Source organism: Syngnathoides biaculeatus, chromosome 18, assembly GCF_019802595.1.
Source record: "Syngnathoides biaculeatus isolate LvHL_M chromosome 18, ASM1980259v1, whole genome shotgun sequence".
In the NCBI taxonomy this organism is placed as follows: Eukaryota; Metazoa; Chordata; class Actinopteri; order Syngnathiformes; family Syngnathidae; genus Syngnathoides; species Syngnathoides biaculeatus.
In genome coordinates this window covers 4522985-4544269 of record NC_084657.1, presented here as the reverse complement: position 1 = coordinate 4544269, position 21285 = coordinate 4522985, and the positions used below count along the sequence as shown (strand labels likewise).

At 40.2% G+C, this 21285-nt stretch overlaps 2 protein-coding genes across 9 annotated transcripts in view; one reads left to right on the top strand and one right to left on the bottom strand.

The window, feature by feature from the left end:
• Positions 1 to 9078, bottom strand: part of mtmr4 (myotubularin related protein 4) — a 41561-nt gene extending 32483 nt beyond the window's left edge. For 2 of the 7 annotated variants that reach the window (XM_061802685.1, XM_061802687.1), the window contains exons 1-2: positions 6333 to 6466; positions 3499 to 3582 (exon numbers count right to left, since the gene is read on the bottom strand). Coding sequence is in view for 5 of the 7 variants with exons in the window: in XM_061802687.1 (XP_061658671.1) it covers positions 3499 to 3501 (3 nt within the window). In the remaining 2 variants the exon portion in view is untranslated. Of the gene's footprint in view, positions 1 to 2795; positions 2880 to 3498; positions 3583 to 6332; positions 6467 to 8784; positions 8864 to 8965 lie in introns of those variants that run through there. The other 5 variants (XM_061802679.1, XM_061802682.1, XM_061802681.1 and 2 more) reach the window with 5 other exon arrangements.
• Positions 9079 to 9565: 487 nt separating this feature from the next.
• hpda (4-hydroxyphenylpyruvate dioxygenase a) lies at positions 9566 to 20402 on the top strand. 2 transcript variants are annotated; one of them, XM_061802812.1, is made up of 15 exons: positions 9566 to 9633; positions 13138 to 13320; positions 13425 to 13451; positions 13618 to 13680; positions 14275 to 14379; positions 14464 to 14506; positions 14594 to 14676; positions 16539 to 16628; positions 16722 to 16828; positions 17473 to 17550; positions 18533 to 18695; positions 18779 to 18850; positions 18952 to 19074; positions 19166 to 19282; positions 20016 to 20402. In XM_061802812.1, exons 2-15 carry the CDS (start codon positions 13318 to 13320, stop codon positions 20127 to 20129), a joined length of 1188 nt encoding a protein of 395 aa, XP_061658796.1. In that variant the 5' UTR covers positions 9566 to 9633; positions 13138 to 13317; the 3' UTR covers positions 20130 to 20402. The 2 variants fall into 2 exon arrangements, with proteins under 2 accessions (XP_061658796.1, XP_061658797.1); XM_061802813.1 differs by having other exon boundaries at positions 9578 to 9633; positions 13244 to 13320.
• Positions 20403 to 21285: the final 883 nt, after the last annotated feature.

Here is a 21285-nt window from a genome sequence, read left to right as displayed (position 1 = left end):
TCAATTTATTCCATGACTCATCAGCTTCCATGAGTACTAAAATTGGTTACATGAACCCATCTGCGGGGGTACACCTCTTCAGAATAAACTTAATTTACCACAAAAGAATGATGTAACACACACAAGGTACAAATGGTAGGGAGTCTGAACAAAGTCTTCTTGCATGAACTGATGAAGCCTGTGTGGATGGAAGGCAAAATATGTTCAAATAAAAACAGAACATTCAGTTGGGAGAGTCATTGCCCTGAGAATAAAATGACCCGGATGACAGAATATTCTCAGGACCGTTCATAGATCCACACACTCCATTAAAGGCTTATGTTGCATCTTTAAAAGAAAATGGGAGACTGAATAAATCAAATGAGCCAAACCCACCTCAAATGCAGGTATTGAGTGAAAGCATAGTGTGGCATCACTGCGGAAAAATGTATAAAACTGAATGCTGGGACAGGGCTCACCCTGGACAAACTAGGTTCTGTCTTCCCTCATTCACATGCATGGGTGGGCACATTATTTGCTCATCAACCACGCCTCCAATTAAACTAACTGCTTGATTGAATGCCCCATAAAAGCAAAGCACTGGGCGACCCGCCACGTTTGCATTCTGTCCACTCAGTTGACCGGAACTTTGGGACACACATCTCACCCCCCCCCCCCCACCACTCCTCCCATTTGTGCTGAATAAATGCTGTGCCTACATGTCTTTTGAAATAATTTGTTCCTAATCTGGTCACAGTTTGCTCTCTCGAAATACTGGCTGAGAAAGAGCAAAGAGACTGGCTTTGTCTTTTTACGATGATGCCCTTCCTTTCAAAGAGGAACTGGGCAACATGTTGAATGTATTCATTTATCTCTCCAGAAACTAGAGGTCATGTTTTCACCATTTCAATTATAAATAGTGACCTTTCAGTTATTTCATACTGCTAACCAGTTGTGGCATGAGAGAACTTGTACATATTTATGGAGCATTTCAGGCAAATTTGGGGGGAAATACAGCAGCTGTGTTAGTCCCTAGAAGGCTTCCATGAGGCATGAGAAACATGCAATATTGTTGTTAAGTCGCTATCCTGTTTAAAAAAAAAAAAAAAAAATGACAAAAATGACAACCCCACAGGTAGTAGTTGCAACAAGATCAAACAAACACACTACTTGTTTTCATATTAATACAGAAACCTCAGATATACAGTATGCAGCAATAGTGCTTGACCAGTTACTTCCATAACACATTTATAATATTGTTTTACTTTATCAGTATTTCATAAATAAAATTATAAATGAAGTGGGACACCCAGTCAGAGAGCCAAATGGGTGAGTTTCATTACCTTTACTTTGAAGTCCACATCATTTGACGCACTGCAACTCACTACCGACTGCTGATGATGCTCGAGACAGCAGTATTGTACACCTTGTTAACAAGACAAAAGCTCAACGCTTTCATAGAGCATTTGACCACACATTCGTGAACCTTTAGTTGGTAAAGGCAAATGTTAGTGCTTAAAATGCGCATGTAAGAATTTTAATAAAGATAATTGCATAATTTTATGACATTCATTCAACAAATATATTTCTACATTAAAAACAATGAACCAATGATTAATGAGAAATGAATAAATCATTTGTATTAGTTAATGTGGCATAGTTATGAATCTACAAATGTACAGCACTTGATCATGCAAATGTTTGAAGAATGTAGCGGGTCATAGGTTGTCCACTGACCATAATTTTCTCGCCCCTCCTTTAAAGCCACTATACTTGTGCTCGGTAAACCCTGAAGCAACTTTAACTTTGCGGATCAATTCCAGTACAGACATTATGGGAACATCCATCTTTCCACTCAAGACATTGTAAATTCACAAACATGTCTCTCAACATTGACCTCTCAAAAAGGTAAACCTCTCATTTTCCATTAACATTCAGCAGCTACACATTTTAAAGAATAATTAAGTCACATGATGTAAATTTGAGAGCGAGAGGGGACAATGTGTTTGTCCATTTTAAAGCGACTATCTTCTAATCACTTCCGTTTGTGCTGATCTTGGTCACAGTTTTGTCACCGGATAAAGGCAAGCTAAAAAAACTAAATATGGTACTAGCATCTAGACTTGGGGTGTCCAATGCGTCGATCGCGATCTACCAGTCAATCTCTGAGCCAGTTATGGTTGATGCTGAACGTGTGCCATTTAAGCTTGATTCAGGTTGTGGCCAATACATTGATCGCACGGCTAGACTGACTGACAATCAGTTTAACCAATCCTGGCCTCGTCTAGCCAGCTGGTTTCCTATTTAGCGACTTGCTTTCAACACGGCAGATGCAGCCGTGAGCATTACACGGAAACGATCGTTGCATTACCGTGTCGTTACCCAGACTTAGAAAACACGGAACCGAAAGTCCGTTTCCCAGATCTCAGGGCTTACTTTTAATAAAATTCGCCCACGTGTGGAATGTAAAAAAAGTTCTCAACGAAATACAACAATCTGTATAAAACGAACCCCTTTATTTGTAATGATTAAAACGCCCAGCTTTGTCAGTGTGGTTTACAAACGGCACCGGTTTCCGCTTCTGCGCTACGCATACGCAAGGTCGAGTTATTCATATCCGGGTCACTCAAAGGCTAGTCAAACATGTCGGTTGCTAAGCGTAAAAGACAAGAGACTGTGTCCCTAAAGAGGACTATATCTGAAGAATTTATTGCCGAAACCAATGAAGAAGGTGAGGTGATAAAGCTGAGGTGCAGAATATGAATATAAAATCGTTTCCCCACGACAAAAATCAACAGAACCGAAAGATCAGTTACCATACTTGCCGAAATCCTCATGCCTGAGATGTGCTGCTCCCCCTGTCGGTAGATTGTGAGAAGCTTGCTGTTTGAAAAGTAGATCTTGGGGCAAAAAAAAAAAAAGTGTGGGCACCCCTGAACTTGACAGTAATAAATTGCAGGTTCAACGCATTTTTAACAGCTCCAAGTTTGCTCACTGACATGTGATGATGAGTAACTTTGATAAAATTGACTAACCTCAGCACTCTCAAAGTAATGCTAATAGAGGTCATGAGGCACATACGAGCAACCAATTCAAACAAACCTACTGTTTTAAGTCTGCGCCTTTCCACTGTAGGGGGTAAGCAAGTCAGTCAAGCAATGTGAAAGACCACTACGTGTTGTGACAGAAGCAATGAGAGATCCCTCAATAGGATATCAGCCAACAACTAAGATGGATAAAATGTGTTAAGGTCTGGGATGTGACATCGTGTCACTGACTGAACCGCTGTTGGATTAGTAAACGGCTACATTATGATACAGAGAGAATAGCTAAAGGAGTACAGGCTGTTGCTGAACATGTTACAACATACTGCATTTTGTTTGGGCATGTGAGAGTGGAGTCCCACTTCCTGTTTGAGGGCAGCACGTCCTGGAATATTTGTGTGTGCGAATAGAGAACACAGTGATGAAGCAAAAGCATTTGGAATAAACACCCACACCACCCTCGTCATTGGCTCACCATACTGAAGTCAGTAAGGCGTGGGTGCTCCTTGTCCCGCCCTCTCCTCCTGTCTGCTGGGCTTGGCCTTGCCACTGAAAACTCCTGCCAACATGGGGAGGGGGGGGGGGACGGGACGGGACAAAAAAAAAAAAACTGAGATGCAGTAGGTGTGTGCGTGGGCAGTCGAATAGTGTGCATGGAATTGCAAAAGAGCTAGACTGAAAAGAAGCCCTTCCCTGGTCTAAAGTATAGGGTGCAGAATAAAAACTGCCGCTAAAATAATAATGATTAAAAAAATAAAGTAGTTTAAGCAATTGTTGAAAACTACAAGCGGGCAGTGATGGGTGAGGATTCCACATATAGACAGAACAAGTACTGCTGAGAGACATGCAGGTTAATGAATGTTTAAGACTGGAGCCAAGTAACTTAATTCCATGTTTCCACTCCACACGTTATATAAAAACTGGTGCTCTTGACTGTACTGCCACTGTCACTGACGTGGCTGTCCGGAACTGCACGATAAGTTGCTTCCGCAAAATCATTCTTGCTGGCTATCTGCTATCAGTATTTTGAACCGCTACACTGATGTGGAAATGGGGTGCGGACTTCAGCAACTAGCGCTGCAAGTAAGAATGCAAAGCATCGGTTTGTATACCCGGATGCATGGACGTTCGGGAAACGCACGAATGACGCTCAATGGACGCTCGTTTGACTTTAGTTACACGCTGTGTGCGCTACGGGATTGTTCAGTGGTCGTTGACAGGTTGCCAGTGAGTTGTTCACTGCAAAGCAAACGATTAAGTAACAACCAAATAAAGCTCGCGTTACGACTGACTAACGATAGCCAAACGCATGCAACGCTCGGCGAACCTTAGTAAAACATTCCACGAACGTTCTTGAACATTCTGCAGCGTTTAAAATTAAACGATGAACGCTGGTCTCGGTGAGAACTTTTGTGCATATTCAAAAACTTTTTTTCCCAGACTGGCGTTCTCCGACGATTCCCAGCGATCATTGACGTTCACTAGCGTTCAAACAACGCTCTTCTGGCGCTATCCCAACGTTTCCTCAAACGCTATAGAACGCTGAAAACGTCATGATGTGACGGGGCCATGAGCCAATGACAAGTCTGTTTGATTACTATAACGACCTGTGGGATAGATCTCGTCAGCCGACGGGTTATGTTTTGCAGTTTCTTGTTCGACCTCTTCCAGTGGATGAAAGCATTTTAACTTGTGGAGGTAGCAATTTATTGTGTCCAGTGACACGCCGGCAAAATTTATAGAGATCGTGCATGGGAGTCGTTTAAGAGGAGCAGAATTTTAACAACGACCAACACCCGTTGTGTTGTTGGTTGTCACAATAGATGAGATTATAACAATATCAAAAGATATTCTATAAAATACGAACTGAAAAGATCGATGGATTTCGGCAATTAAAGGGGATGGGTTGTGCCCAACGAAACACACGCCTGTGTAGCGATCATTTCAGGTAATAATTATTATTCTCAATCACAAATTATCAGGAAGTATTTACAACCCCAAGGTGACTCATTTGAGAACAATGCGTATTTAAAAATATAATAAACCATCTGTCACAGAGAGGTTTACAGAGGTTAACGTGTGGCAGCATTACGTTTCAGTGTAGGAGGCTACATTTCTTTTTTCCCCAGTAATAATGAATGCAAATTTGTGTAAAACCTTGGGGTCATTTATTTAAATATTGGTATTTGTATTGAAAAATCTGAGTGTGTCCATCACTATGTGGGGTTCATTCCTGATTGGGAACACATCCAGCAACGAAGTATTTGTATGACAAAGCGAATTAACAGTCAAATTTCTTCTCGGCAAAAACATCGGCCTCAGCATTAAATATGCATCCTCTATGCCAAGTGTCTCTAATTTTTTCCACGTACCTTCATTTATCATCACCTTCTAAATGTTTAACGGTATCGGACAAAACTCTGGGTGTCGTGCTATTAGACATTTTCATTTCGTATCAACGGAATTAACTTACAACAATGCTTTGTTTGACCGGCAATATGGCAACAAACAAAAATCACGTTTTTATGACGTAGATGCGCGAACACTATACTTGCCCCCACTATGTCAACAACTTCATAGAGCAATCAAATATGACAATGTTTAGTTAGCACTTATCTGTTGCACTCCCATTCAACCAACGGCGCTCACTACAGCTCTGCTTATATTGCGTGAAGCCACAACTCTTACGCAACAATGGGGTAGAAGTGTAGAACGGCTTACTCAGACATTTTCAGAAACTCACAGATAAAAGATTGACTTGGTTGTTTAATTTCACACTTGACGAGTGAGAAGACACTCAAGAGACCCGGCCACTTCTATGCAAATGTACCTTTTCAATTCAAGACTTCGATGTTTTTATAACAGTTAACTTATTTTACACTAAAATGTTTCTTCAAACATTGCTTTCATCGTCAATGAAGGGTTGATGTTGGCAAGGCTAAAATGTATTGAGTTCCAACTCAAAGGTTTCCGATGAAGTCGGGCAGTGCAGTGAGCAGAACAGATCAGTTGACCAGAGTGTAACATGTTACACACGTACACAGGGAGACGTAACATAGGCTGTTGACTTTGTTCCACTCTGGCCTTGATGTCATGCAGAACCAGCGGACCAAGCAAAACTTTAAAAAAAAAAAAAAAAAAGACATTTTTCACAGTGCAGAGCTGCTGTCTCACTTCCCTGCGCTTTCCCCTCAGACACCCCCCCCCCCCACCATCTACACACAGCTCCACAGAGGGGGGGGGGGGGGGGGGGACGGGACGGGAGAAACTCATTCACCAACATGCTAAATCTTAAAGTCAACTTCTTACCCCCGACAAACCGGCAAGTCCTTGGGTCCGAGGCTTGTATGTCGAAACTTTTGACAACTTATTTTTTGGAGTTTAAAGATCAATGCCTTGCAAAGTAGCAGTCGTTGCAGTTTCCCAAAACACACACACACACACACACAAAGTGTAATCCAGGGCATGACACACCCCCCTCCGCCTCCCTGCGGCTAGTACTTACCCTGGCCTCCCTCCCACTTTTTCACTGCCAAATTTGTCAATGTGAAACAAGCAGTAGTACTGGGCATTCTACTTCTTCACTTAATAGGAAAGGACTATTATAAGTTGACCATGAAAAGTAAAAAGCAATAAATGCAGTCAGACAAAAAGTTTATATTAACTCAATTTGCATAGCAATAATGCAAAATGTGTACACTCGATGCTTTGATCCTTGGTGTGTCAAGTTTATATATAAGTTTTATAGTTTTTTAGTTTGTATAAACCAATCAAGAGCCCAAGACGTTCAGCATGTGACTATTCTGGTTGCTTTATACACAGGTGCCTCCAAAAATTTGAATGTTGCAGAAAACATCTTATATCAGTAGTTTATTTCAACTTGTAAATTTCATATATTACATAGATTCAGTAAAATGAAACATTTCATGATTGCATTTTTTAAGAATTTTGATCTCAATGGCTTGCAGCCAATGAACACCCAAAATTTACCACCAAGAAAGTACATAAAAACAATCAATGATTTCTAATACAAATGACATAGGAACCAATCTTTGGAAAAACATTTTTAATCTGTTTGACGAATATATATAAATTTTTCCCCCCCCATTTGAACAAGTGTAAAAACTGTTTACAAAAATGTTTCCACCATTTTCATGATGCGCATTTTTAGATGTTGAATTCCTCCTTAGTGGGATCAATTAAGGATATATATATATATATTTATTTATTTTTTTTTTTTTTAAGATACTCCCATACACTAAAGTTTGGACAATAAGGCAAACTTTTTTGGACATATCAAACCTCTCCATTTTTTTTTTTTTTTTTTTAGAGAAGTGAAGCCCTAGTTAAACCTATTTTTCCATTTCCTTATGGATTTTTACCAAATATCAACTAAGGTATTTTTTGCAAAAGATGTACAAAAATAAATCAGGAATGTATTCAATATGGTAACTGGCCGGGCCTGCAGCTTATGACGTAACAAAATCACTCTACATTATTTATAAGTAAAATTCCATCCCTTTATTCAAAAACAGGGCATTAATTCAAATTTATGAAACAGGAAAATGCACAATGATTTATTTACTTGTTTGGGTCGTAACTGTTAAAATATCGATAAAAATGTTGAAATTTGAACCCAGAGTCAAAGGAAATTTTTGCAATTGTCATATTTTGATTTAACTCAAAGCAAATCACTCTGCCTTTATTAAGAACTACAGAAATGAGTATACACACTGTTGAGAGTTTGAACAATTCTATTTTAAGCAAGACCACCAAACACTTGATTAGCAAAATAGTTTATTCATTTGACAAATTAGTAAGCAATTGGTAAATTGAGTAACTGCAGCACTTCTGGCAACACAAACTTCTTAATAATTACTTCAGCAGCAAATTTAGCAGGTATTCCACTCTTATTTTAATTTTCGCACACAAATTATCAACAACCATTATTTTTCGAAACCGGGGTTCTCATTCGAGTCACAGGTGAGCTTGAGCCTGCTGACTTTGCGGCTCTCACACATAAAATAAACCAATTTGAGTCATTAACCAATTCTTGCGTGCATGTTATGGGGGGGGGGGGGGGCGAGTGCTACAAATGCAAACATCGTGCAAGGACGGGGAGAACATCCAAACTTCACACAAGAAGGCTTTGGCCGAGATTTGGATCCCAAACTTCAAAATTTTACAGCAGACGCCCTCCCAAAATTGGGCGGAAAAATAGTAATTGGGGGGGGGGTGGTCTTGTCAAGTGCACGAAGTTGGTAAAGTCGAAAACTGCACCTTCCTCTAAATGACATTCTCTTTACGTAGGCTAATCAATACCTGGTAAACGTAGTACTATTACTACAGTAGTAACCAGGCGACACGTAACTTACCAGGTACCTCTCACAATTTAAAAATAAACAACAGGTGTTGTTAAGAAAAAAAAAAAGTTTAGAGACATGTCAAGTGAAAAGACATAATAGCATGGATCAGTTGCCACGCTCGTACCACACATAATACGATAAGTAGACAAAGGGAAAGTATCCCATTGAAGTGGGCTGTGCTTGCAGACGTTAGCATGTTAAGCTAGGTATTACCGGCCCCGGGTACTACTAGTTGACTACGGCTGCATATTTTGACCAATCTGCACCCGTACATTCCAAAGCGGCTCTTGATTTAAGTCCTCAAATACATGCCCCGAAACTCGTTCATAAAATATCACGTGTTTAGAGTTTACTGTCAAGTTACATCATTTTAAAAGTTAAATCAAGTTACTTACTAGGAGAATCAGCTGACACGACGGTGACTCAGTAGACTGCACGACTTCCGCATTCTTGTGCGATGACAAGCATGTTGGCCTATCGTGAGAGAGAAAACTAGATCTTATAGCCCAATTGCAAAAGAAGATTCACAATGGCCAATGACAGTGAATAATGCAGAACCTTGCAACTCATACACACCCACAGGAAAGCCAATCACGTGTCAATGGAACCCCGGAGCCCACCAATAGAAAATCACAGCGCGGCAGAAACGGGAACACGTACGCGATGCTGCGCTTGAACTCAGCCATGCATATGACCGAAAAAAAAAAAAAGAACATGCTGTCCAAAATGTGAGAAATCGCGATAGATATAATAAGAGAATAGAGATAATGAACATCAATACAATAGAGACTTAAATCAAATAAATATATTGTTTAAAAAAAGAGAGTTCGCAACATTAAGTATTACAACCTTAATCAGAATTTCACATTAGTGTCAATTATTGATCTTTTTTGGAGAAGCTATGTCAAAGGTCAATATATATCACACATTTTGCCCTTAAACTGTGATAAGCGTGTGTAATTTTCTTTCAGTGATTATCAATGATTATCATTTAGATTAATAATTCACTAACAATTTGATTTTGTTTGCATTCTAGACTAACAGAAAATGAAACAGAAATAGTATAACCCACGTACAGAAATGTTTGCATTGGCTCACAAAGCAAATGATACAGTGATGATGTATGGCCTCTGTCATAGGTATGCTGCGTATGGAGTGTTATTTTTGTTGGTTGGCCTCGGGTACAGTCGGGAACTGACCTCGGATGCTCCTGAATACCAGTCCGGAGCCACACGACACTGCACGTAAACCCGATGTTTGTTATGATATACTTCACTGATATTTTTAGCCTGTGAAAGTAACCAGTGTTATAAGCAATGTTTCGTTCTTTTAATATACAAACACATACAATATGTCTCCATGTTGCAATTAAATGCATTTTCTTACCACATTGAACGATCGGGCTTTTGGATTAATTAATTGCAATGAATTGACGCCACAATTAAACTCATAAACAAGGAAACGCCACAATAATCTTTGTTTTATTCACTGAGCTCTCGTGTCATGCAGAATTGCGTCCTCTGGTGGCAAAAGAAGGAATATTTATTGTTTTACACAGCGGGTATGGAGGGCTTCGGCTGAGTTCAAATGGGAGAATCCTATCAAGAATCTGCCAATCGAAACGTAATATAATTACATCACATATTTAGAATGAAAAACACTTAAAAAAAAAAGTACTCAGCAGTTTACTATTCTGGCTACGCGCATTCACCCGTCCACTTAAATATGTCATTTACTCACCTGCAAACTAAATGGGGGAGCTTACCTACGCTCACATTACGGCCGAAAGTCGACATACTGTATTATATAACATCAATTGGCGAACAAATCGGGACCACCTTTTCTGCTTCAAACATGCTGTTGGTAGCTTGGAGTTGTTGTTTTTTTTTGTTTGTTTGTTTTTGTTTTTTGTAAGCACATTGCTCAACTATTACAACTACAGTTATTGTAATGAAGCAATGGTGAGTTAGATATTTTATCGTTTGTTTTCATTGGATTTTATGTCAGATGCCAATTACTGGTATATGAAAGTAAGTTTCCCGGTCTGTGACATAAGGGAGGTTGCACAGCAGTCTTTTTATTGGGAGACCTCAAAATAAACTATCAGTCTAAACACCTTATTTTGATTGCAAAAATTGTATTGGATTTATTTCATACAGAATTTTTAAAAATGCTCCCCTAAAAAGTGCACCATATTAGACTCAGTGGTGTGCATATCACTGTTGAGGCTGGAATGATGGATGGATGATGTATGGATGCATTTCTATGACATTTACAAAACTCTTGTTTTCCATGATTCACAGTCAACTTTGTTGAGTTGCGTATTTCTGGTGGGTGTGTGCGCCAATCTCCAGGTTATGCACATTGTGTGTGTCAGAACCCAGAAGTCTGGAGAGCAGAGATTGACATATAGATTGTCGGGCGCAAGAAAGGCATGCAAAAAAAAAACAAAAAACAACAAAAAAAAAAACCTTAAGCATGAATAGGAGAATATAGCGCATAACCATAAATATATATGTAAAATAATACCCTTACCAATATAAAACAATTACCACATACTGTACTTTACCAAAATAAAAACCATATCAGTATGTTCCACCCAACGCAATTAGTGTGTGCGTGCATTGGGGGAGAATTTGGAGGAGGGGGCAGGGGGGAGCAATCATTATTCCATGGGAACTCAGTGTGCCTTTTGTGCTGTTTGTAATAACATATGTTGGGAAAGAGGAACGCCTGTACATACTGTACTCTCTTATCACTTTATTGATTTACAAAAACATTAAACATCCATCCTTGTCCGCTCACAAAAATGTTTGTGCCCCCCCCCACACACACTTCACCCACAGCTCTCTTAAATTAGCTTTTTATTCTATTTTATCATGGTAGTTATTCTTGTGTAAATGAATACTTGTTGAGTTCTGAATTAATTCGTTCAAAACCAAAAGAAATAATAGCATGATCTTGTTTGGCTGATGGGAATCTAATCTTCAACAGCCTACCATGCTCACAGTGAAAATTATGTTAGGTGCATAGGTTTACATGATGAATACGTATGTGTTGGGATGCAACAGTACCATAGAGTTTTGAAAAATAAAAATAAAATAAAGTACCTGGATATAAACAAGGACACTATTCCCAGTACACTTCTCTAAACTGACAGATACTGTAGATAGATGGATGAATGCAAATTGTCCTCCATTGAGGATTGTAGCATAATCTGGTGGAAATTGTGGGTATTACAGACAAACTCCAAAGAATGTAGTCATGATTTTGGTATGATTCGTGCAACTGACCCCTCCATACAGGGCACTTAACCACGCCTCCTGAAGTTACGTCACCCCACGCTTGCTAACCTCAGACAAACAATTAACAAAAATGGCGTCGCAGGAAGAAAAGATGAGAGCGAAATTGTCCGATTTACCAGCTGATTTTTCACTCGCATTCTTCCCGAATAGTGAAATATCGTTGAAGAGCAGACAGCAGGGCTTCAAGTATTTCAGCGAGGGGTATTTCAATGGTATTTCCTTGCATATCGACGGAGAAACCATCAATATTAGCGCGAGATCTTTCCGGAGTCAGAGGAAGACCGAGAAGCCACATAATATAATATATTAAAACCCAAAGACGAATTCATCATTGACAGTTTCCTATTTTCGTGTTACATATCACACTTGTGTGCAGAATCTGTATGTGTATCTGTATAGCCGTTTGTGAACCGCTGTATGAAGGAAAAGAAGGCGAGGCTTGATTTACGAGTTGTTTCTCTCGTTTTCTTTGTGTAACGTCACGCACTCCCCTCAATAATTATTCTTGAATTAGTTCCGAACCTACGTAAGTCCCGACCGAGTACGACAATCACTACTTTAGTGTCCTCAAACATCCTTCCTTCAGTCTTGGTGTCTTGGTGCACGTCGAAGGCTTTTAGGACTCGCTAGTCAGGTTTAGCTTAGCTCACTAGCCGCCAACAAAGAGACATGTTTGTGCAGTCAGGTCCTCGCAAAGTATCGCTCAACACAGATCAAGTGTGTCAATCATTCACACGTAGCTATGTTATGCAAGCGAAGAACTGCTAATTCATTTATATGAGACATGTATTGAAAATCAAATATAGGGCATACCTTCGTGCAAACATAGTCCGGTTTAGCTTAGCTCGCTAGCCGGCAACAAAGAGACACGTTTGTGCAGTCAGATCATCGCAAAATATCGCTCAACACAGATCAAGTGTGTCAATCATTCACACGTCGCTATGTTATGCAAGCGAAGAACTGCTAATTCATTTATATGAGACATGTATTGAAAATCAAATATAGGGCTTACCTTCATGCAAACATATCTGTTCCGGTTGATGGATTCAGTTGATCATGCGGTCTTCCACAAAGTTTGATCCATCAAAGACATTTTTCGTACTCGGTCTTTGGTTTTGGAAAGGGTACGAATTGAACTCCACCAACTACCCTATCAGGATACCTGTCGTCGCTATTACAAAGTCCGTGACTACACCTCTTAACCATGTCTATTGTTAAGGAAGCCAAATGCGTGATAAAACACTAACAAAACCTATACTGGACCATTCGACTTTGTCAGAGGTCATGGCCCAGGGCCCTGAGCATTTAGGGGGGACCTTTGGCTGACTTGCTGAGGGTCCCTTACAGCTTACTCAGTACACTGACTGGATAAATGTGCACATTTTTACAATTTGCATTGAGGATGATTGAACTTTTTTCTTGGTGGGGGTTGTATGACGCAAGACGGATGACAACAGTTGAACTTACTCCAAAAAAGTGACAGGAAGAGGAGGTGGACACTGGACAGGTGGGTGTAGATATCCGATGACCAATCACAGCTTGCCATCAGGTCGCATATCAGCAGCAGAGACACAGACGATGATTTTGATGTTACTCCTGTTTAACTGAGGCTCCAATCGCAGCATGGTAAGACTATTTTAGTCAATTAATGTGATCAGATCTGCAAATGGTGACACAAACTGTAAATAATGAGAGGAAATATACCTTTATATTTGTGGTTTCTTCTTTAGACGAGCTACACTGATAAAGGAGAGAAGGTAAGTTTAAACAAAAGTGTGATGCTTTAAGGACTGATTGTACATTTTAGAATCAATCATTCACTTTTAGCAAACAGCAGATGCTAAATATAACCATTGATTTCTGTTTATCCTGTAAAATCAAAAATGTATTCCGTCTCTCTCTTTTTTTTTTTTTTTTTTAAAGCATGAAAGGGGAAAATTTGTCCGGTTTCATCATATCACCTTCTGGGTGGGAAATGCCAAACAGGTCAGTATGTAAATGCTGAGTACTGCCAAAAAAAAAACAACAAAAAAAAAAAACCCAATTGAGTCTAAAAGTATTGCTGCCTGCATTACTCTTCCCCCCCCCCAAAAAAAAAACAACAAAGTCAAATTGGATTGGTTGAAATTGATTACTGCAGCAGGAAATGTCACTACAAAACACTATAAGAACTTTATTTGAGATTCACATTTTCAAACAAAGTTATCCAAAATTATTCATACGTACATTTACTGTATTTGAAGGGTATAGTTGATTAAAATTGTCTAGATCAGGGCACACCACCATTTTGAAAGTGAGAACTACTTCTTGGGTCCTGATTTATCCAAAGAGGTACTAGACTGAAACACACTTTGGAAATAACGAATTTGCTTATTTGTGGGTAAATCATTTTCTAACCTTGTTTGCGCCAACTAGTTTTTCTACCCAGTGCACTCTAGTTTCATCATAAGCCACACTTCAGACCTTTGAACGATCCCGTTTTTGTGTGTGTAATATTGCCATTTTCATAATTAACACAAATGCAGGTGGACGATCAATATTATTAATGAGCTGACATTAGCTTCATGGTTCTGTCTCCAGGCGGCGTCCTTCTACTGTGACAAGATGGGCTTCGAGCCTCTGGCGTACAAGGGCTTGGAGACTGGCAGTCGAGAGGTCGTCTCACATGTCATCAGGCAAGATAAGGTAGAGTAGCATCAACATCCTTAAATCCCGGCCGTTCCCTGCATACCCAGCCTCTAATTTGACTGATCTCTCGACTCCAAACAGATCATATTTGCTTTTGAATCTGCACTCAATCCCGGGAATGAAGGCAAGGAGCTCGCGAACGCACATGTGAAAACAGTACATGAACTATGAAGTGTTTGGGAAATATCAACATGCTGGCATGTCCTGTCAGAGATGGGAGAGCACTTGATGAAGCACGGGGATGGAGCCAAAGACATCGCCTTCCAAGTGGAGGACTGCGACTTCTTAATTAAGGTAAAAGTGAAATCTGCCTCCGCGATTGCTAACCTGTTTAGTTCAAGGCGTTGGATGCAAAACGCTGGGTGATTTTCAAGTACATTCAATTGTCTGTCGCATCATGGAACCTTTTATGTAACTTTCTCAGCTGTCATACAAATGTAAAAAGAAGTATTGCGAAACCGAAAATTCGCCGCGGCAATAAGAGGAAGTGTAGCAAAGAGTGAAAGTGTCATCATTGTCATGATGCGAGCGAGCGCCACAAAATGAAATCTGCATCCGCTCACAACTCTATAAGTACATGTGGATGCTGATTGTGAGGAGCCTATAAACGACTATGTACAATGTTTTGAATGTACACTTTATCTATTTAATATAATACATATAAGTAAACAAAAACTGATGAAGAAGATACACTTTTTAAATACAACAAAGTTTTGACTTGCTTTAGTTCGCCTATAAAGATGTTTGACAGACAATAACGTGATGCGTTTGCGGAGAAAGGCTACCGCCCAGTGCCATTTTATAGGTACTACTAAAAAGAACATGTTTCGGCAGGCAGCGTAAGAGCAGTTATTGACGCAACTTTTTCCACAGAATAAAGTTATGACGTTGTTTTTATGTCAGTCATAATGCGTAATATATTTATGTAAGAATACGCTTGATAGAATAAATTACAGCATAAATTGTAATTGATACAATTGCTTGATTCATAATTTCTGGTTCTATAGTTCTCGTGACACTTTGATCTTCAGAAGTAGCATCACAGAAAAAAAAGTAATGAAACAAAAGATGTACTTTCAGTTTCACAAGATTTGATGAGAATCTTTTGAATCCCAGGATAAACTTAGAGACATTCGCAGCATTTTGTTTTTGAGACATTCGACCTCGGAGTCTCCGCTGTAACTGCACAAGGTTTATGGTAAATGGAAACAAATGAACAGGAATACCATGTTTACTCAGACTTAATGCAAATATTGTGTCAACTTCAGAGAGGTCACAAGCGGGAAGAATCTTTCTTTTAAGGACACAAACTGAGCCAAAACGGGAGTGAGTGTGTCCAGTCATTTATTAAATTTTTTGGGGGTTAGTGCTTTTTCCTCACATGATAACTTTGGCATCCTATTAGGCATTCTTCTTGGCTGATAGTTTGTTAAAACAGGGGTAAACTTTGAAGTTGTTATCCAAGCCAAGGTCAAATCAGGGGTTTGAGCAAACACAAAATAAATACAGACTCGACATATGCATAAGTGTTACAAGTTTGAAAGACAGTGGAAACTCCAAGCTTGAAGCGCAGGAGAAGTGCCAGAGAATATTCAGTGGGGTGACTAGAGATCCTTTTGGGCTGGTCTCAACATAACGCTGAACATGACCATCCAGCCATTTTCTGAGGCGCTTATCCCCACGAGGGTCACGGTAGTGCTGAAGCCCATCTCAGCTGTCATCGGGCAGGAGGCAGGGTACACCCTCAACTGGTTGCCAGCCAATCGCAGGGCACACGGTGACAGACAACAGTCGCAACTCACAATTTAGAGTCTCCAACGAATGTATGTTTGTGGGATGTGGGAGGAAACCGGAATGCCTGGAGAAAACCCACGCAGGCACAGGGAGAACATACAAGCTTCACACAGGTGGGGCTGGGATTTGAACCCCAGTCCTCAGAACTGTGAGCCCAACGCTCTACAACTGCTCGACCGTGCCGCTATCACTGCAAATAATTTATAGTAATACATTTTTGCCAGCAACAGTTCCACCAGACGGCAGAAGCCTCCGTAAGCTCCGTATCTGCATTTGTCTGCAACTCCTGGGGGGCACGCAGGCGCCCCCGTAGAGTGGAGACAGACGCGTACTAATAAGTCTTGCACGATTTCCACTGTCAGACGGCCAAGCAGCGAGGAGCTGTCATTGTGAAGGATCCCTGGGTCGAGGAGGACATCCACGGGAGGGTCAAGTATGCCGTGGTTCAGACGGTGTGTAAACACTCATTGAAAAATGTCTTATGGAACAGAATGCAGCCATAGAATTGAAACATTGACGCAATGCTTCCCATGCTCTGTCTGCAGTATGGCGATACCACACACACATTCATTGAGTACCTGGGGCCCTACAAAGGCTTGTTCCTGCCTGGCTACAAAGACCCTCTGTTTCGAGATCCACTCTTAGCCACACTGTGAGTGTCTTTAATATGACAGTGCTAATATCACGCGGCATTGAGTATAACCGGGAAGAATATATTCTTATATTGCAATGAAACATAATCGTGGCAGCACTTCTGCCTCAAAATTTGTTTTTCGAATCACAGCTCTGGCCTTCGTGTGTACCGGGTACAAGCACACAAAACAAAACAAAAGATGAGGCTGATTGAAGAAAATTGCCCATAGATCTGACTGTGACAGTTATGATTTTTTTTGTCTGCATGCGCCCTGCATCTGGCCGGTGAAGTCGGCACACCAGAATCATTCAACACATAGACGTATGCATATATTTTAGTGCAGTAAAATAATGGCGGGGGAAAAAAATCACAGGAGAATGGAATGCTTATTAATAATCTGCAAGCTGTAGTTTTGATTTTCCTCAGGGAAGCATTTTGATAGTGAAAGAATCTCCATGTTTAATCACCTCAACATATTACATATACTGTCCACAACAAATGAATGAAAAGCTATTTAAGAAATCTGACGTCACTAAAAATAGTTTAACTATTGTTTATTTTATTTTAAAAAAATCCAGGGCGTTAATTCAAAATATTTGCTCATCACGCACTCCAAAATACCATTAAAGCGTTGTCTTTCTCGTTTGTCTTTTTCTCTGCAGTCCAGAAGGAGGTTTGAGATTCATCGATCACATAGTTGGAAACCAGCCAGATGACCAAATGGTGCCAATATCAGACTGGTAAGGACCATGCGGAACTGCACGTACACATGCAGTTGACGCAGTCGTCCAAAGGACAAGGCCAAAGCACTACAGGCGCATACAGTTGCATCACTATACAGTACAGTATGTAGTTCATGAGTTGTGTGGCAGGTACATAGCAAGAAGTGCGGATTTTGATCGAAAAAAATAAAATTAGCTTGTATTCCAAAGCAGAGTGGGTTCTGCGGGCACATTTAATTTTTACAATGAAAGGATGGGACAGTTCAATTGCACCTGAGGTAAAAAGAAAAATAAGTCAAAATTTGTACTTAAAATAGTTGATTAAAAATATTAATTCAGCATAAAGTTTTCATTTCTTTATGACACTTAGAATTAACTCACACATTTTAACATAAAATAATATTAAATAAAAACATTTAAAATGGTTTTGTTTTCATGATTCCGTCAATAAATTGTTTAAAAAAAATCAAATAAAAATAAATGCAGAATATATGTGACTGTTTATTTTACCATGAATCAATTCATCAATTATTTATTGCAATAGCTAAAAAAAAAAATACTCAACCAATTTTAGGGAAAGATGGCTAAATGGCTAAAGGACAGGCCTTTAGATAATGTAAATTCTTGGTGGGACTCACTAAAGAACAATGCAATCCGGACACAAACGTGCACCCGCAGACGTGAATGCTAATTTGAACCTGTAACTTGTTTGCTTGCTTATGAGCCCTAATTTGAAAACCCAACCCTGGCTCAAAACCCTATTTTGAAACTCTAGTTGTGTCTTTGACCTGAACTTTCCGGGAAACCCACACACTCACCTTGAAAAGCTCTTTAAAGGGCTTTCCCGTTCATGACTTGAAATCGGTTCTCTTGTGGTGTTATTTGGTGCTTTCAAAATTGGACCGAATTCAACTTCCGTCCGTGCCTTTAAAATGAAAAACAGGTTCCCAGATGTCTTCTTTTTTTTTTTTTTTTTTTTCATACTTCCCCCACTTCTAAGGTACCAGAAGTGCTTGATGTTCCATCGGTTCTGGTCCATAGATGATAAGCAGATTCACACACAGTACAGTTCACTCAGGTCCATTGTGGTGACCAACTACGAAGAAACTATTAAGATGCCCATCAATGAACCCGCAATAGGAAAGAAGAAGTCACAAATACAGGTGGGGACACAGACAAGCACAAGCTCCATATTAATAATATAATCAATACTGAGAAAATCTTGGTTCTCCCTGTGTACATGCAGGAATATGTGGACTACAACGGAGGTGCAGGTGTTCAGCACATTGCCCTCAACACATCAAACATCATTCAAGCGGTGAGTGTTTGTACCTCATCAAAATTCCAGTAAGTCGCAAAAACCTCGATTGCCATCACGGACGGGTAAAGACGTGTTGTGTCTTTACCCGTCGCCAAAAGATTGTCAACCTGCGCGCCCGGGGAATGGAGTTCCTCTCAGCACCTGACAGCTACTACGTCACCCTGAGGGAGAATCTCAAAACAGCCAAGATAAAAGTGAAGGAAGACCTCGACCGCTTGCAGGTGAAGGGCACTTCATGTCAGTAACATTTGCCTTTTTTTTTTTTTTTTTTGCTGCCATCCAAATATGAATAATTGTATCTCTCTCTTCAAGGAACTGAAAATCCTAGTCGACTTTGATGACAAGGGCTACCTCCTCCAAATCTTCACCAAACCTGTTCAGGATAGACCCACCCTCTTCCTGGAGGTCATCCAGAGGAACAACCACTTTGTAAGTTTAAAACCGCTTTATAGTATACAAATGCACGAAACAAATTCAAGTAATGGGACAGCGGATCATTTGCCACTTATATAAATTCCAAGCTTTGAATACCTGACAATGATATATTTTTGGATTATTATGATTGTTTTTTTTTTTTTTTTTTTTTAGACGCATTACGGTCTTCATACTGCTCCCACATGTAGTACAATTTATGCTATCTACTGTAAGGCAAGTTTCTCGGAACAGGATCTCCTCTTGACAAACGAGGCCACAAAAGGCCTCCTACTACCGCCAATGATGAATAAGCATTGAGAACTGACAGTTTTATCCACATAGTGTGGTAGACAAGTGGTAGAATGTTAAACGGTGCTGAACACCTGCAGCTTTTAACCTTCACCGCCACGAAAAAGAGGCTGGGCAGGCTCAACACCTGTTTATGGCTCCCACCCATCGCGAGGACTCTGACACGATTCCACTTGTTAAAAGTTCAGTCAATCAATCACAGGCACAGATTAAAAGGCTGCGCGCATCACCACCAGGTTTTGGATCCTCTGCTTGGGTTGCACCCCCCCGCTGGCGCTTTTATTTCTCCTCGGGACGTCTCCCGAGAGTCTTGCCAAGTGTATAGACGAGGACACAAAGACGGGCTATGAAAATATCCACGTGTTTAACGTCCTCATGAGAATATTCCGCATCAAAGTAAAGTCCTTTAGTCATCTGCGTGGGTGTGTTCTCTCTCCAGGGTTTCGGAGCAGGAAACTTCAAGTCACTCTTTGAGGCCATCGAGAAGGACCAAGATGCCAGAGGCAACCTGACCGTGGTGACCCCCAAGGGACAGACCCAGGCCTTCTACTGAACCTCTCTAAAATCGCATCTCAGAGGCAATCAACAACAATTTCCATAAATTCATCTCAGGAGTTTTGGATCTCTCAAAGAGGAAAGGGTGAAAGGAATATTTTTGATAAACAGCCATCTTGATGAAATTTACAACACTGGAGATCATCATGTCCAGAAATGTAATCCATCACAGAAATATGGATGGAATTTGTGTCCTTATTTACATATGTGCAAAGGAGTTCATACACTTTAGCCATGAATAATAATAATAATAATAAAAAAAGACAACTGCTTCAGTTTGTGTTTTGTTTTTCTCATTAAGATCAACCACAATCTAGCAATTCTCCAATATTTAGTCTTCCAAACACGCATGCATGTTTTGGGATCATTATTTCATCACAAATCAAAACAGACTTGTTCTTCACCTTTGACCACACTTAGCCTGCTTTCCCTTACATATTTTACAATATCTTGAAATTGTTTATTGGCGGTTCCCCTTTGACTGGCCCTCTTATAACCTCCCAATGACACATTCTCAGACATTAATAAAGTCAGACACGAAAAGGTCATTCAGTCCCGAGCTTCAAGAGGAGTTTTGAATCATGCGATTAAAATCACTTTACAGTTCAAAAGTATTTGACCCCTCCGTACAGGGCACTTAACCACGCCTCCTGAAGTGACGTCATGCCACGTGCGCCTACGTCAGACAAACAATTAGCAAAAAGGGCGGCGCATCAAAAAAAGAACAGAGCGAAACTGTCCGATTTACCGGCTGATTTCTTACTCGCGTTCTTAGCTAACAGTGAAATATCGTTGAAAAGCAGACAGCAGGGCTTCAAGTATTTCAGCGAGGGGTATTTCAATGGTATTTACATGCCTATCGACGGAGAAACCATTATTAGCGCGAGATCTTTCCGGAGTCAGAGGAAGACTGACAAGCCACATAATATAATATATTATAACCCAAAGACGAATTCGTCATTGACAGTTTCCTATTTTCGTGTTACATATCACACTTGTGTGCAGAATCTGTATGTGTATCTGTATAGCCGTTTGTGAACCGCCGTATAAAGGAAAAGAAGGCGAGGCTTGATTTATGAGTTGTTTCTCTCGTTTTCTTTCTGTAACGTCACGCGCTCCCCTCAATAATTATTCTTGAATTAGTGCCGAACCTA